The sequence below is a fragment of the Cannabis sativa genome, chromosome 6 (genome assembly GCF_029168945.1).
Source record: "Cannabis sativa cultivar Pink pepper isolate KNU-18-1 chromosome 6, ASM2916894v1, whole genome shotgun sequence".
NCBI classification, from domain to species: domain Eukaryota; kingdom Viridiplantae; phylum Streptophyta; class Magnoliopsida; order Rosales; family Cannabaceae; genus Cannabis; species Cannabis sativa.
The window spans coordinates 69406148-69420140 of record NC_083606.1 but is presented as its reverse complement, the minus strand read 5'-3'; the positions used below and the strand labels follow the sequence as shown (position 1 = coordinate 69420140).

Sequence of the window (13993 nt, the reverse complement as noted above, 5' to 3'; positions counted from 1 at the left end):
GAATAAAAATATAGCATAAACCGACCAAACTGACTGACGTACACCCCTACTTGAGACTATGCATAGAGTATCGCGCCCTTAACAAAGTGATTGTGCGCAACAGATACCCCATTCCTTTGATCGCTGATTTATTTGACTAGCTAAGTGGGAATACTTCACGAAGTTAGATTTGAGATCAAGCTACTAACCAGGTTCGGATCGCAGAAGGGGATGAACCAAAGACGACTTGTGTTACTCGGTATGTGGCATTTGAGTTTTGCGTCATGCGGTTTGGATTGACAAATGTGCCAGCCACATTCTGTACACTCATGATGAAATCTTCCATGAAGACTTAGATAAGTTCATAGTGGTGTACTTGGATGATATTGTGGTCTATATTGCCATTTTTGACTGAGTTAACTCAATTGTTGGCATCAACAATCTAACGGTTACTGGCAGTGTGTCGGACCTCTGATTGAGGTGATTCTTGCGGCGTTGGATTCGTCTTGTCGAGAGCTTCGATTTGATATATAATATCGCTATATTTGGATTTGATACCAATTTGTTGTGTGTAGAAACAATAAATAGTGAAATATATATATCAAAACAGTAAACAATAAAACACAAAATTACGTAGTTTGGAAATTCACTTACTCCATGAGAGACAACTGATATTATTAATCTGAGTAGGAAATATACAAAATACAGATTTAGATTTTTTACTAATAATATCTCTCAAGTGTTTTCCAAAGTCTAGATATATAGATGCTCTTTCTCTCTCTCTCTCTCTCTCTCTCTCTCTCTCTCTCTCTCTCTCTCTCTCTCTCTCTCTCGAATTTCCCAATGAATTCGATTGTACAAAGTTGTACCCGAATTGATGATTTTCATTAAAATACAAAACCTCTTCTAAGAGCTCAATATTTATAGAAGAAAAATCTCAACTACCAACAATACGTAATAAATGAGGTAGTTCATCTTCCAAGCAAATATAATAAATGAGAGAGCATGTTTCTTGATAAATGTGACGAATAACAAGTCTTAAAAACTCTTGAAAGTTGAACCGTATCTTTACAACTACAAAACAAGTTGACTTTTGAGCCAAATCCAACACTAGATTGGACACAAATTATACATTATGCATTGAAAATAATCATAATATGTAAGGATTTAATATCATTGTGATAGCACGTGCAACTGATGATGTTCTTGATTTAAAGTTTACAATTAATGTTAATTTTTTCATTTACCTAAATATGGCTACGTACTACTAATTAAGTAAGTATGCATGCAAAGAGGAGAGAAGTTTATCTATCAACTCCTGGATTAAATCACACTATTAATTATCATACATTTATGTATGGGTTTCTTGCATTTATTAGTGAGAAGAGTTCTAATGTAATTTCCTTTTTAGGATATATGTACATTAATTGTGTTTTTAGAGAGTAAAAATGCAATGAATAATGTTTTGAATGAAGAAGTCCGAAATTAGTTTAGTTAAAAAAACTATATTAAAAGATGTATATATATAAATAGAAATATAAATATTTAGTATTACATGTTTGTTGAGTAGTGTTATTATTATAATTTCTTAATTAATTTTTTTTATCTAAAAACATATATTGGAATTTTTTTAAAATAAAAATTATGGTATTTTTTATTGTACAACATTATTCCCGTACTTTTGATTTTTTTTTTAATAATTTATTGTTTCGAAAATAAGTATGAAGTTTTTTGAACAAGTGTAATAAATTGAAATGTCAAAAACTATATTTTTCGGTATTGTAAATTATTTGAAATTTTTTAAAAATTTACATAGATAATATTGTAAATGTAACCAATACAACTGTAAAAAAATATTCCGAATGTAGTTTCCAATGTAAAAATTAACTAAGAAATTGTAATAAGATATTATAATCAGGACTATCCTCTCAAATGTGAAAGCAAATTTCAATGCTAAATATTACTATATATTTTTAATTTACAAAAGAACATAATTATCCCTATTATTGTAGGTATATGAATCCCAAAGAAAACAAAATTTATAGCCTCCAAAATCTTGTATGTCTTATATTATTACATCATGTTATTTCTCACTCTCGAAGCTACCCTAAGAAAAAAGCACATCATGTCCCATCACATATACTTTTGAGTTTCTATCAGATTTTCTTTTTTTTTTTATTAAAAAAAAAACTATTAATGCCTGCTTACTGTCTGTCTATGTATATAACATGTATATATAAATATATAAACACCCTATTTCTATTCCATTCTCAACTTTGTTTTTCTCTATCAATATTGAATATCATTCTTCCCAACAACTACCATGACAAACAGTACTACTACTTCTACTACTAAACTAAACCCAAATGCTCCTATTTTCATACCCACAATCCCATTTTCTTCTTCTTCTTCTGATCATCAACAATACTCAAACCCAATATCATCAATGCAATGGGTGCCCAAAAATAGAGCTGAAAATAATGACAAAAGTATTTTCAAAAACATTGCTTGTGGCCCCAGAAATAAGAAACTGCCCAAACATCCTTCAACGACTACAACTCCAAAATCAAACCATTCCATTCGTAACGGTAACGGTAACAGTAATTATGGCCCTAGAAACAACAGAGTATTATGTAAACCCAAACATAATAATCACTCTAGTGGTGATGGTTTTAATGTTACTACTCTTATGATTCGTAACATTCCTTGTAAATATACGTAAGACTATACTCTCTTTCTTTGTTTGGCTTTTAATTATTTATATATAGTTTAGTTTATTATATTATTTGATGATATAATGAATAATGGGTTTTGATTAATTTTTCAGGAGGAAAATGTTGTTGGATTTTATGGATGATTACTGTGAAAGTGAAAATCATGATCAACTAGAAAAGGGACCTAATAATAATAAGTCAGCTTTTGATTTTCTATATTTACCAATGGATTTTAGGTAACTTAATTCATAAGGTTAATTTTTTGTGTAATGAGTGTTTTAATGTTGTAATAATATATATGTGTTTTTTGTCTTACTTATCAGAACTCATTTTAACAAAGGATATGCCTTTGTTAATTTTACTAATCCAAGAGCAGCTTCTAAGTTTTGGAAAGCTAAAGATAATCAAAAATGGGATTATTTTCAATCCAAGAAAATTCGACAAATTGCTCCAGCTACTATTCAGGTAAGTCTTAATTAATTTGTATAAAAGATTATAATATATAGTATCATAAATCTTATTATTTTATAAATATAAAAGGGATATATGCATCTTCTAAGGCATATTTAAATTTGTTTTTTGAAAAATACATTTTTCCTAATTTTCTTATGAAGAAAAAAAGTTTCATTCATCACAAAAAAACAAGATTACAACATGACACTACTCTCAAAACGAGCAGCCAAACAGGACAGGCCGCCCTTAATTTACATTAGGCGCGATTTTCAGTACTATTAAAAGCGACCTTTCGGTTGCCCCCAAAATGTTGTAGGGTCTAACCCAATACAAGAATATTCACTGCTTGCCAAAATATAAATCTATGCTTTGCAACAATTAATTCACCTTCTCTTTGTGCAATAAGGTGTTATATATAGCAACCTAACTTGACAAGTTTTCTATAATTCTAAAAAGATGGCCCTTTTAAGTAAATGTCATTAACCCATTTAACCCAAAAAAAATCTTGATTAGTTGAGATAGCTTGCCTTATTCCATTTACTTCCTTTTCTGAAGCCAATACCATTGTAGTTCTTAGGAAGAGAAAGGCACACTTGCTCCCAAATCCCAAGAAGTGTAATGAAGCTTGCTAAAATTTTCTCAGCACCCCCAAAAAAATTCCTACAGAGGTTATCGATCTCTTTAATCCCATTCTGAGACAAAAGAAAACGATTGAATTAGTTGAGCTCTTCTTGCGAAAGACAAATTGTCTACTAGTCAAAATATGCAAGCTTCCTTCCATTTGGTAAGTCTCAAAGAAACTCTAAAATATTTCGAAGAAAAAATATTTTTCATCGTAATTAATTAGAAATATAAAATTTTAAAAAATAATTAAATCATCAGCAAAACAAAGATTGACTGATTTTATGTAAGATTACATAAAGGATGAAATCTAAATAAGATATTATTCTACATTTTAGTATTTTACTTTGTTTATGATTAATATATTAACTAATTATTTTATATATATATATATTATACAGGGTAAAGATGCATTAGTAGAACGTTTTGCTCAATCCAAGTTTGGATGTGAAATGGAAGAGTTTCTACCTGTGAGCTTTTGTCCTCCAAGAGATGGTTCTCATCATTCGTTGCGTTGTCATCAAAATAATGTTGGACACCTTATTCGGAGGAGGACCTAATAGCAATATAGAAAGTACTAATCCCCAATTAGCAAACTTTTTTTTTTGAACTCATCACCACATGAAATGAACTATCACTAATGATAGATGTATATACAATTTTAATTTGCACACTCAAATTTCAAAGATTAGGATTGAGATTAATTGCACTTTATAGTGTGTAATTTGAGTATGCAAATTAAAAAATATATCTATAGCTATGTTTTTTTTTTTTTGAGAAAATGTTAAGTTATGACTGAGAGAGAGAGAGTGAGTGAGTGAGTGAGAGGGTGAGTGAGAGGGAGAGTGAGAGGGAGAGTGAGAGAGAGAGAGTGAGTGAGTGAGTGAGTTTGTGAGTGTTTTCTCATGGCCTTATCAGCTGTTGGTTAAGTGTTGACTTATAGTTTTTCCTGTTCTCACTTTTTGTCTGTGTAGGAAAGTGTGTGGGTAGAGGTTTGTGTTGTGTTGCTTGGTTGACCTTTTTTTCGGCCTTTGCTTTACTGAGTGTGGTGTGGGTTGGTGAGATTCATTGAAGGCTCCTTTGCTCTCTTTGTCGGTTTCCTGTCGGGTAGTTATGGAGGCAATGAATGTCACTAAATCTCCTCTAAAAGGCAAATGTTACTCCTGTCTTGAAACTTTGGTCAAGTTGTCTCCGAGTGTCTCATCTCTGAAGGCACTATCATCCTGCTGTCTTTATGGTAAAGTTGTTGCTCCCATGGTTGTGGAGGAGTCCTCTGTGTTGGATTTTGTGGTCAGAGTGTGGAAGAAGCCGGTTGCTGTGGTGGCAGTGTTGGAAGTTTCGAAATCATCCAACGTCTTCAGGTTTAGCTTTGACAAGGGCGAGGACAAGGACTGGGCATTGGTTAATGGCCCATGGTGCATCCGTGGGTACACTCTTCTTCTCCAAGAGTGGACTCCGACTATTACAGGTCCGGTGGTGTTTAAGCTCCTCCGTGTTTGGATCCAACTTCATAATCTTCCCCAAGAATATTTTTCAAATGCGAACGGAAACTTGTTGGGAGGTTTAGTAGGAAAGGTGGTAAAGGTTGAGCTTGAGGAGGACAAACCAGCAGTGTGGGGAAATTTCTTGCGAGTGCAAGTGGATATCGATTTCAGCAAGCCTCTTTTTGCTGGATGTTTCTTTGAGTTGGCATCAGGATCTAAGAAATGGGTTCAAGTCAAGTTTGAAAAAATAGGAATTTTCTGTTACTTTTGTGGTTGTTTAGGTCATCAAAGAAAGGGATGCAAGTTAACTTCTCCGGTAATGGTTACCAATCATGAGGGAAAACAATCTCCGATGTACGGCCCTTGGCTTTCTATCTCCTCCTCGTATCTGGATGTTTTCTCGGGACCTAATTCGACTGCTACTCGTGGTTTGATCTCGGAGGCACTGGGGAAGAATGTTGATTATTGTCCTCTGCTACCGGCGCCAGCGGCTGAGGGAGTGGAAGATCTGAAGGGTAAAGAAATTTCTCTCAGGCGTCGTCCGAGGCGACCGGCGATGGGGACAACTCGGGCTGTTGGCAACCCCGAGAAGCCTGCGCGCATGGAGTGGCATCCCAAGATCAGTACGAATAGCTCTGTGAGAGTTGTTTCTACTTCGGGTGTGGGAGGTGTCTCAGAACGTCTGGGCAAGGAAAAGGCATCTGGTTGTATGCCTATTTTGATGAATGAAGAGAGAGACCGGTCAATTATAAGGTCAAAGGCGGTTATTAATAAGAATTCAAATGTTATTAACGTTGGAAATAAGGAATTGGATATTGGGCCTATTTCTGCTGGGCCGGATGTGGAATTAAAAAGTGGGCCTTTTGGAATTGCTGACGTGGCGGTTTCTGTTGTTAATGATATGGAAAAAGGGAGTGGGCCGCTAGCTATGAGTGGGCCGGGGTTAATTGGTCAAGACTCTCCCAATTTTAGGCTGTCTTCTCTTAGAAAAGATATATCTGGGCCGGCTCACCTTATTATTTCTGGGCCTGAGGAAGTAATGGGCATGGCTAGGCTAACTCAAGGTGGTGACCGTGGGAACACAAGAGGAAATAATTCCTCTCTTTGTGGGCAGGACCTTAATGGTAGGCAAGGGGTCGGGCTACTTGGGCGACCCACCAACTTGCTTCCTTCTACTCCCCCCGAGGATGCTTGTGTAGCAAAAATACATTCTGACGAGGACTTGGCTCTATCTCAATTTTTTCAAGGCCAAGAAAATTTACTTCATGATTTGAAACACTTTGGGAAGTTGGACTTGTATGAAATCCGTAAGATTGGAGGAGACATTGGTGTCCCGACTTCCTCGGACGTGAATGAGAGGACCACGCCGTTCAAAAAAAGAAAATTTGAAGCTTCTGCCTCTCTCTGTTCTAGGCCGCACAAACTTCACCGAAGATATCCTGGCGTCATCCGTGACTTCCCTTGGGACACTATTCATAATGATAATGAACCCAATATGGTGTCGGAGGAGCCTTCTGAGAATTCTTCTACCTCTCCGAGCCGGTCCGGAATTATGAAGAATCCGCTGATAGGTTCTTTTGTTATTGAAGATTCTGGTTCCAGTGTGTCTGCGTACTCTCGAAACCCTGTGGAGGAGAATGTCGAATCTCCTCCACAGGAGCCATGAGAGGCATTGCTTGGAACTGCAGAGGGTTGGGGCAGACCTCTACAGTTCTGGAACTGAAGTCCCTGATAGCAGCGCGGTCTCCGGAGTTTGTTTTCCTGTCTGAGTTAAAAGTGGACCCCAAGCCTCTGGTACGTACTCTAAAGTCCCTCCATTTTTACTTTAATATTTGTATGGCGCCTACTGGTTCTGCTGGCGGTATTATTTTGGCTTGGAAGTCAGGTTTTAATTTTGAATGTATATCCTGCTCGAGCAATCATATCTCTGGATTAGTGTATTCGGACCCTCCTACCCACCCGTGGTTACTCTCTTGTGTTTATGGCCCCCCTTATTTGCATGCTAAGAAAAATTTTTGGAATGATTTTGTTAAATTGGGGGATAGATTTGGGGGTCCTTGGTTTATTTTGGGGGATTTGAATTTTGTTCTTAGTGATTCTGAAAGAGAAGGGTCCTCGGGAAGGGACCCCTTTATCCCGTTTATCTCGAATCTTTTAGACTCCCGTGGTCTTATCAACTTGGCCATCCAAGGAGAAAAAATGACCTGGGATAATCATCGTTCTGGTCGAGGACATGTAAAATCTGCCCTTGACAAAGGATTAGCCAATGGTGCTTGGGTTGACCTTTTCCCGAGAGCTATCCTCTGCTCGGTTCATACTAGTAACTCGGACCACAGACCGCTATTTCTTCAGTCGGGTGGTCTTGAGCCCAAATTCAAGAGATGCTTCAAGTTTGAGGAAGGGTGGACTCGGGATGAGAGGAGTAAATTGGTGGTAGCGAGTGCGTGGAAGTCTGTTAATCACCCGTGGGCTCCTGCGCGTGTTTTTAGAAAAGTAGGTGCCACTCGAGTGGCCCTCCTACACTGGAACCGCACTCAATTTGGCAACCTTGATTTGGAGATAAAACACCTAGAGAAGCAGCTTGACACTATGCAGAGTCTTCCGGCTGGATCCAGAGACTGGAACCGGGAGAATGATCTCCGCAGAGCTTTAAATGAATCCCGGCAAAGGAAAGCGATATACTGGAAGCAAAGGGCAAGGATCTCTTGGATCAAAGAGGGGGACAAGTGCTCCAAATTTTTCTTCCTGTCTGCTGCTATCAAAGGAAGGAGAAATGCCATTGAGAGTTTATTAAACAAAGACAACATTTGGATCACAGGTAGGGATCTTATTGGTGGAGAATTTGTGGATTTCTTTAAGGGTATCTTCTCCGGGTCAGACAACGGGCTGACCTACGATTGTAGTAGGTTATTTCAAGAGAGAATTTCTATGGAAGAGGCAGACAATCTTATTTCTTGCCCTGGAGCAGATGAGATCAAAAGAACCCTCTTTTCTATGGATAAGCATAAGGCTCCTGGGCCTGATGGAATGTCAGTTCTGTTCTATAAATATTATTGGGACTCTGTCGGCGCTGATTTTTGTGAGGCGGTGTCAGATTTCTTTATAACTGGAAAGATGCATAGAGGTTTTAATGCGACAAATATTGTTCTCATCCCGAAGGTTCCTAATCCAAAGAGAACTAGTCACTTTAGACCCATCTCTCTCTGCAATGTTGTGTATAAGGTTATTTCCAAGGTCCTGGCAAATAGAATCAAACCTTTGTTACACTCATTCATTTGTCCTACTCAAGCTGCGTTTGTTCCAGGAAGAAACATTCATGATAACAACGTTATTGCTCAAGAGGTTATTCATTCCTTTGGCCGTAAGAAAGGCAAGGAAGGTTGGTTTGCGATCAAGATTGATCTTGTCAAGGCGTATGATAGGCTGAGTTGGCGTTTTATTGATCATGTTTTGGAGTGCTGTGGGACCCCTGTCAGATTCCGCAATTGGATATCGCAGTGCTTATCTACCACCACTTTAAACATCTGCCTAAATGGGGGTCAGGTAGGGAAAATAACCCCGTCTTGTGGTCTTCGTCAGGGTGACCCTCTTTCGCCCTATCTGTTCATCTGGGCAGCGGAAGTGCTTTCGAGACTCCTTCATGACGCCCTGGCTCAGGGTAGCATTCAGGGAATAAAGCTTAGTAGGGGTGGTCCATCTTTATCCCACATTTTCTTTGCAGATGATTTAATATTGATGGGTAGAGCCAACTTCAATGAGGTTGATGGTTTCTGGAGGTGTCTTGAAAAATTCTGTCTGTGGTCTGGTCAGCAAGTTAACAAGTTAAAAACGTCTATTTTTTTCAGCAACAATACCCCGCCCAACATGAGGAAAGACATCAAGGACCGTTTGGGGATTGACTCGCCTGAAGGGTGTATTAAATATCTAGGCCTGCCCTTGTTTCGTTCAAGACAAAAGGATGCCGATTTTAACTTCATACTTGATAATCTCACTTCAAAGCTTCAGGGCTGGAAGGCCAAGATTTTGTCTAAGGCAGGCAGGGCTACTTTGATTAAATCGGTGGGGCTATCGTTGCCAATGTATGCTATGCAGACCACCAAACTCTCTAACCGCATGGTCAATCGTATTGATGGTCTGGTTAGGGATTTCTGGTGGGGTTTTGAGAAAGGAAATCATGGGCTCCATTTAAAAGCTTGGGATAAGCTGTGCCTTCCTAAGTCTCGTGGTGGTCTTGGTTTCCGGAAAACCAGAGAAATGAACCAGGCGTTCCTAGCTAAGTGGGGGTGGAATATCCTTACTGGAAGCCAATCTCTGTGCTGTAGAGTTCTATCGGCGAAGTATTTAAAAGGGAGGGATTTTCTAAAATATAAATATAAAAGCTCTGACTCTTGGTTCTGGAAGAGTGTAGTGAAAGCCAACTCAGTTTTGAAGAGAGGTGCTTGTAAACTGGTGGCTAATGGAGAGAATACTTCTATCTGGGAGGACCCCTGGATTCCTCATTCTAAAGGTTTTTGTCCAAAACCAAACAGGGGAGGTACCACAAATCTCAACAGTGTATCGGATCTGTTACTTCCCAATGGTCTCTGGAACGTTAACATACTGAAAGAAAATTTTGATCATGAAACTGTAGTTGCCATCTTAAAAGGGGGCCACCCCTCGGGCCGTGGAGCAGACAGATGGATATGGACTCAAAACAGTAATGGAAGGTTTTCTTGCAAGTCGGCTTATCTTGTTCAAGCTATGGATAGAGCTCCCCAGTGCGACGTGGCCCCGAATCTCTGGAACAAGCTCTGGACTAGCAAAATTCTGGAAAGACATAAGATCTTGTGGTGGTGTATTCTGTCTAATGCGCTCCCTACTAGGGCTGTGATCAATCAAAGATTCCACATTGAAGATACTTGTTGCCCTCTTTGTGGAAACAGGGAAGAAACCATGGAACACCTTTTCCTCACTTGTGACGTGGCCATGCATCTCTGGCGTTCTTCTCCATGGGGTTTTTATCCCATCTGTGATACGGGTATCCGGGTTTGGGATTGGGTAAAGTTCATCTGGGACCTAAACAGTAGAGGCGTGCTTGTGAAGGATGCATTCTTGTATGCCTCCATAATCGTGGACACAATTTGGAGGGTACGGAATGACAAAGTTCACAATAACCGCCTTGTTGATGTGAAAAAATGTATTGATGATATTTATTTTGTCTATGCTGATTTAAAAGATACTTTGTTTTCTAGTCCTACTTCTCATCTAGAGGAAACTTGGTCCCCTCCCCCACGGGATTGGATCAAGCTGAATTGTGATGTAAAAGTGGGGTTTGACAATATGTGTGTTGCAGTTGTCGCCAGAAACCATCTCGGAGCAGTGATTGAAGTTCGTACGGCGCGGGTGGACTTCTCTGACGCTCTTTGTGGTGAAGCTGAGGCTTGCTGCCTAGCGATCTCGACGGCCTTAGAGTTGGGTTACAAGTTTATCATAATTGAGAATGACTCGAGGGTGGTGATCAATGCTCTCAATGGTTTGGAACCTCGGTGGGCGATTGAAAATTACGTCTCATTTTGTACTAAGTCTTCTCAATCTTTTATTAGCTGTAATTTTTCTTTTATTAAGCGAACATGTAACTTTGCCGCTCACAATGTGGCTAGATGGGCCTTTGCTCATCATATATTTGGATCTATCCCGGTTTCCATGTTACCGGAGAACCTGTTATGTAATGACCGAGAGGTCTAATTTATGTTTTATCTAATGACATCACGCTAGTTTCAAAAAAAAAAGACTAACTTTTGTTATATGAATTATGTATGTGTGGTTTGAGAGACTCAACAAGAGCTTGTAATTGACTATTTATATCATAATTTCAGTAATGTAAAATATTTAGAATGGTTTGAAAATTTGGTGGATTATTTGCTATAATTATTGAGATTGATGGTTAAGTGTTTTACACAATATAGTAGTGTGAAAATCCTAGCAAATTTACATGAAGATGATGATGTCATGTTTTGGTTTAGTGTGAAAATCCTAGCAAATTTACATGAGGATGATGATGTCATGTTTTGGTATAGTGTGAAAATCCTAGCAAATTATATAGGAGTGTTTAAGTAAGGCTTATGGAGAGTGGGAATCTTTTGTGTTGTTTTAAAAGTTAGAATGGAAGGAAGATAACTTTTCATTCATTATTTAGAGCATTCTCAATAATTTTTAAATTTAAAGAAAAATGCTAAAATTATGTTTAGATGCTAAAATAATATTTTAATTTTTATGTAGTTTAATATTTTTATATATTCTCATCCTGTCTTCGTTTCTATTCGTGAATTCTCCGTCCCATCTCTAATAAACGAAGATAGAAATTAAAATTTTTAACGAAAATAGAAATGGAAGAACATTTCCTGACATGTTGTGTCCCTAGTCCCAACCTAAACTTTTTGAAATATATATTATCAACTTTTTAGTTTGGCTCTTCTTTTCCAACAAAATAAAACTTTTCATTTGAATTTGATTATTAAACTACTTTACGCACTTGTACTTTCTTCTTGACTTTTTTTTTTTTTATTTTGCTTTTAAAGTGTTTATTTCTTTTAGGAAAATTTACAAAAATATTGGCACACAGTAGAAATAACTTTTATACTGTCTTTGTCAAATTTTTTTTCTTATATATTGTAAACACAAAAAAAAAAAATTAGACCTTTATCTTCCACACCCACAGACAGAACTACCATCGAAACACCAGAACAATTGGAAAACAACCATCAATTCTGGTGAGATTGAGAAAAAAACAGTAAAATCAACGTCAAATAAATAATCATGACAAAACAACTGTAAAACAATACTAAAACAAATCAAACAAAAAAATGAAAAAATAATTAAAAAAACTAAAAATATTATGCACAGCTTCAATACCAAAATGCAATAATGTTAAAAAATCTCACCCGTATTTATAGCACTAATAATGAGTGGTTTTTCTTTTAAAAAAATGAGTTAATGAGATATAAAATCTCTATTCTCTATCAGTCTTTTTAAGAAAAAAAAACAAAAATATAAAGAATAGTATGAAACGATCAGGCTAAAAAGGACCAAAATTTTTTAGAACAGCAAAAATGAAAATTCTGACCATTTTTTTAGGCCTACAAACAGAGAAGTAAATGTACCTTTAAGTCTGTGACTATGAGTATATATACCTTATTGAGTGATATTATTAGTGATAAATTAATTAGGGGTTTTTTTTATTTTTACACTTCAAAACAGTTTTTTTTTGTATTCTTACGGAATTCTACATAGAAATCCATATTGCAACTAGCGCTGCAACCTAAATTGCAACAAAAAATCGTACAGAAACTCCTATTGCATCTAGCGCTGCAACTACTTTAGAAATTCAAACCGTAAATTTGAAAAAAAAAAAAAAAAGTTAAAAAAATAGTATATGGGGTAATTCCCCAATTAATTACTATAATTGTTAAAGCGAATTTTCAAATAAAGAAAATAAGAGAGGTTGAAGATGGCGGAATAATTCATAAGGCATTGTTATTGAGTACTAGTGATGTCAAATATTTTTTATAGGTGGTAGGGGTGTTCACAAAGTATCCGATCCAATCCAATCCGCACGATCCAATCCAATCCAATTCGCAAAATGCGGATATACACACTTGTGTGGATTGGATTGGATTGAAAAATAAAATATTGTAGATGCTCTAAATGAAACTTACTCCACTTTTGTCACTTGTATCGAGAAAGAAGACAAGTTTTCTCAATAATATTTGGTAATTAATACCAGTAAAGACCTCCTCTGCTCTATTTATATGTAATCATGAAATATTTTATTCCTCAAAATAATTCTGTTGAAATAAAAATATAAGATTATCTTGATTGGGATATGTAAAAGTTGAGCTATATTTTTACATCAATTTTTATTATTATGTTCTAATATATTTTGATGTAAAATTTAATATATTATTTAATATTCACTTAATAATTTATTAAAAAGTATAAAATAATAATACTAATATAAAATTTAATAATAAAATAATAATAATACAAGTCATTTAATGTAAAAAAATATATTAATTAAAATTTAATAATAAAATATTAAAAATAATATAATAGTAAATATAAAAACATAGTATTTATTGTGATATAAATTTAGATTATTTTTAATTATGTAAGATTTTTGTATCATAATTTAGCACACTATTAGAGTAGATTTTTAATAAAATGAACTATATTTTGTATTTATGTCACTTATTTATATTTCTATTAGATAGAGATAATAAAAATAGGGTTAATTTTACAAATGCACAAAAACAACAAAAATACGGTTTCACGGAATTTTAAATATTTTTACGATTTTTTTTATTTTATTTACATAAAATACGGTCTTTCTATGTTGAAATTTTGTTCATTTGCTGTTAATTTTTTGTTATATGTATGTTTTTTTTTTTTGTTGTTATTTTGATGTTACTTTTATGTTGCATTCTTGTTGATTTTATGTTGTTTTCGTGTTATTTTTTAGAAAACTGTAAAAATGTAAAAAAAAACATTTTTTGAACGTAAAAATATAAATATTTTACAAAAAATGGTGCCTTATGTAATTATTCCATAAAAATATTAATAATGGTAAATACATGGACTTGTGTTGAATTGTAACTTTATTAAAAATGCTTAAGAAGGTGTGTGGTGTGTGCACTCGCGTCACCTGTCCTTGTTTAACACAAATGAGTGGTTTTTCTTTACACAAATGATTTAATGTGTAAAATT

The 13993-nt window shown here is 35.7% G+C and overlaps 1 protein-coding gene across 1 annotated transcript; it reads left to right on the top strand.

Moving 5' to 3' along the window:
• The first annotated feature begins 2302 nt into the window (after positions 1 to 2302).
• LOC115695482 (protein MEI2-like 4) lies at positions 2303 to 3587 on the top strand. The gene is made up of 3 exons (XM_030622546.2): positions 2303 to 2697; positions 2807 to 2929; positions 3017 to 3587. The coding sequence occupies exons 1-3, from the start codon at positions 2303 to 2305 to the stop codon at positions 3171 to 3173; spliced, it is 675 nt and encodes a 224-aa protein (XP_030478406.2). The 3' UTR covers positions 3174 to 3587.
• The last annotated feature ends 10406 nt before the right edge of the window (positions 3588 to 13993 follow it).

What these genes read in the sequence shown, in the direction of transcription:
- LOC115695482 (XM_030622546.2), top strand. Translation starts at nt 2,303, where the DNA reads ATGACAAACAGTACTACTACTTCTACTACTAAACTAAACCCAAATGCT. An exon ending in AACATTCCTTGTAAATATAC is followed by an intron (nt 2,698 to 2,806) that starts GTAAGACTATAC and finishes TTAATTTTTCAG; the next exon opens with GAGGAAAATGTTGTTGGATT. An exon ending in TATTTACCAATGGATTTTAG is followed by an intron (nt 2,930 to 3,016) that starts GTAACTTAATTC and finishes CTTACTTATCAG; the next exon opens with AACTCATTTTAACAAAGGAT.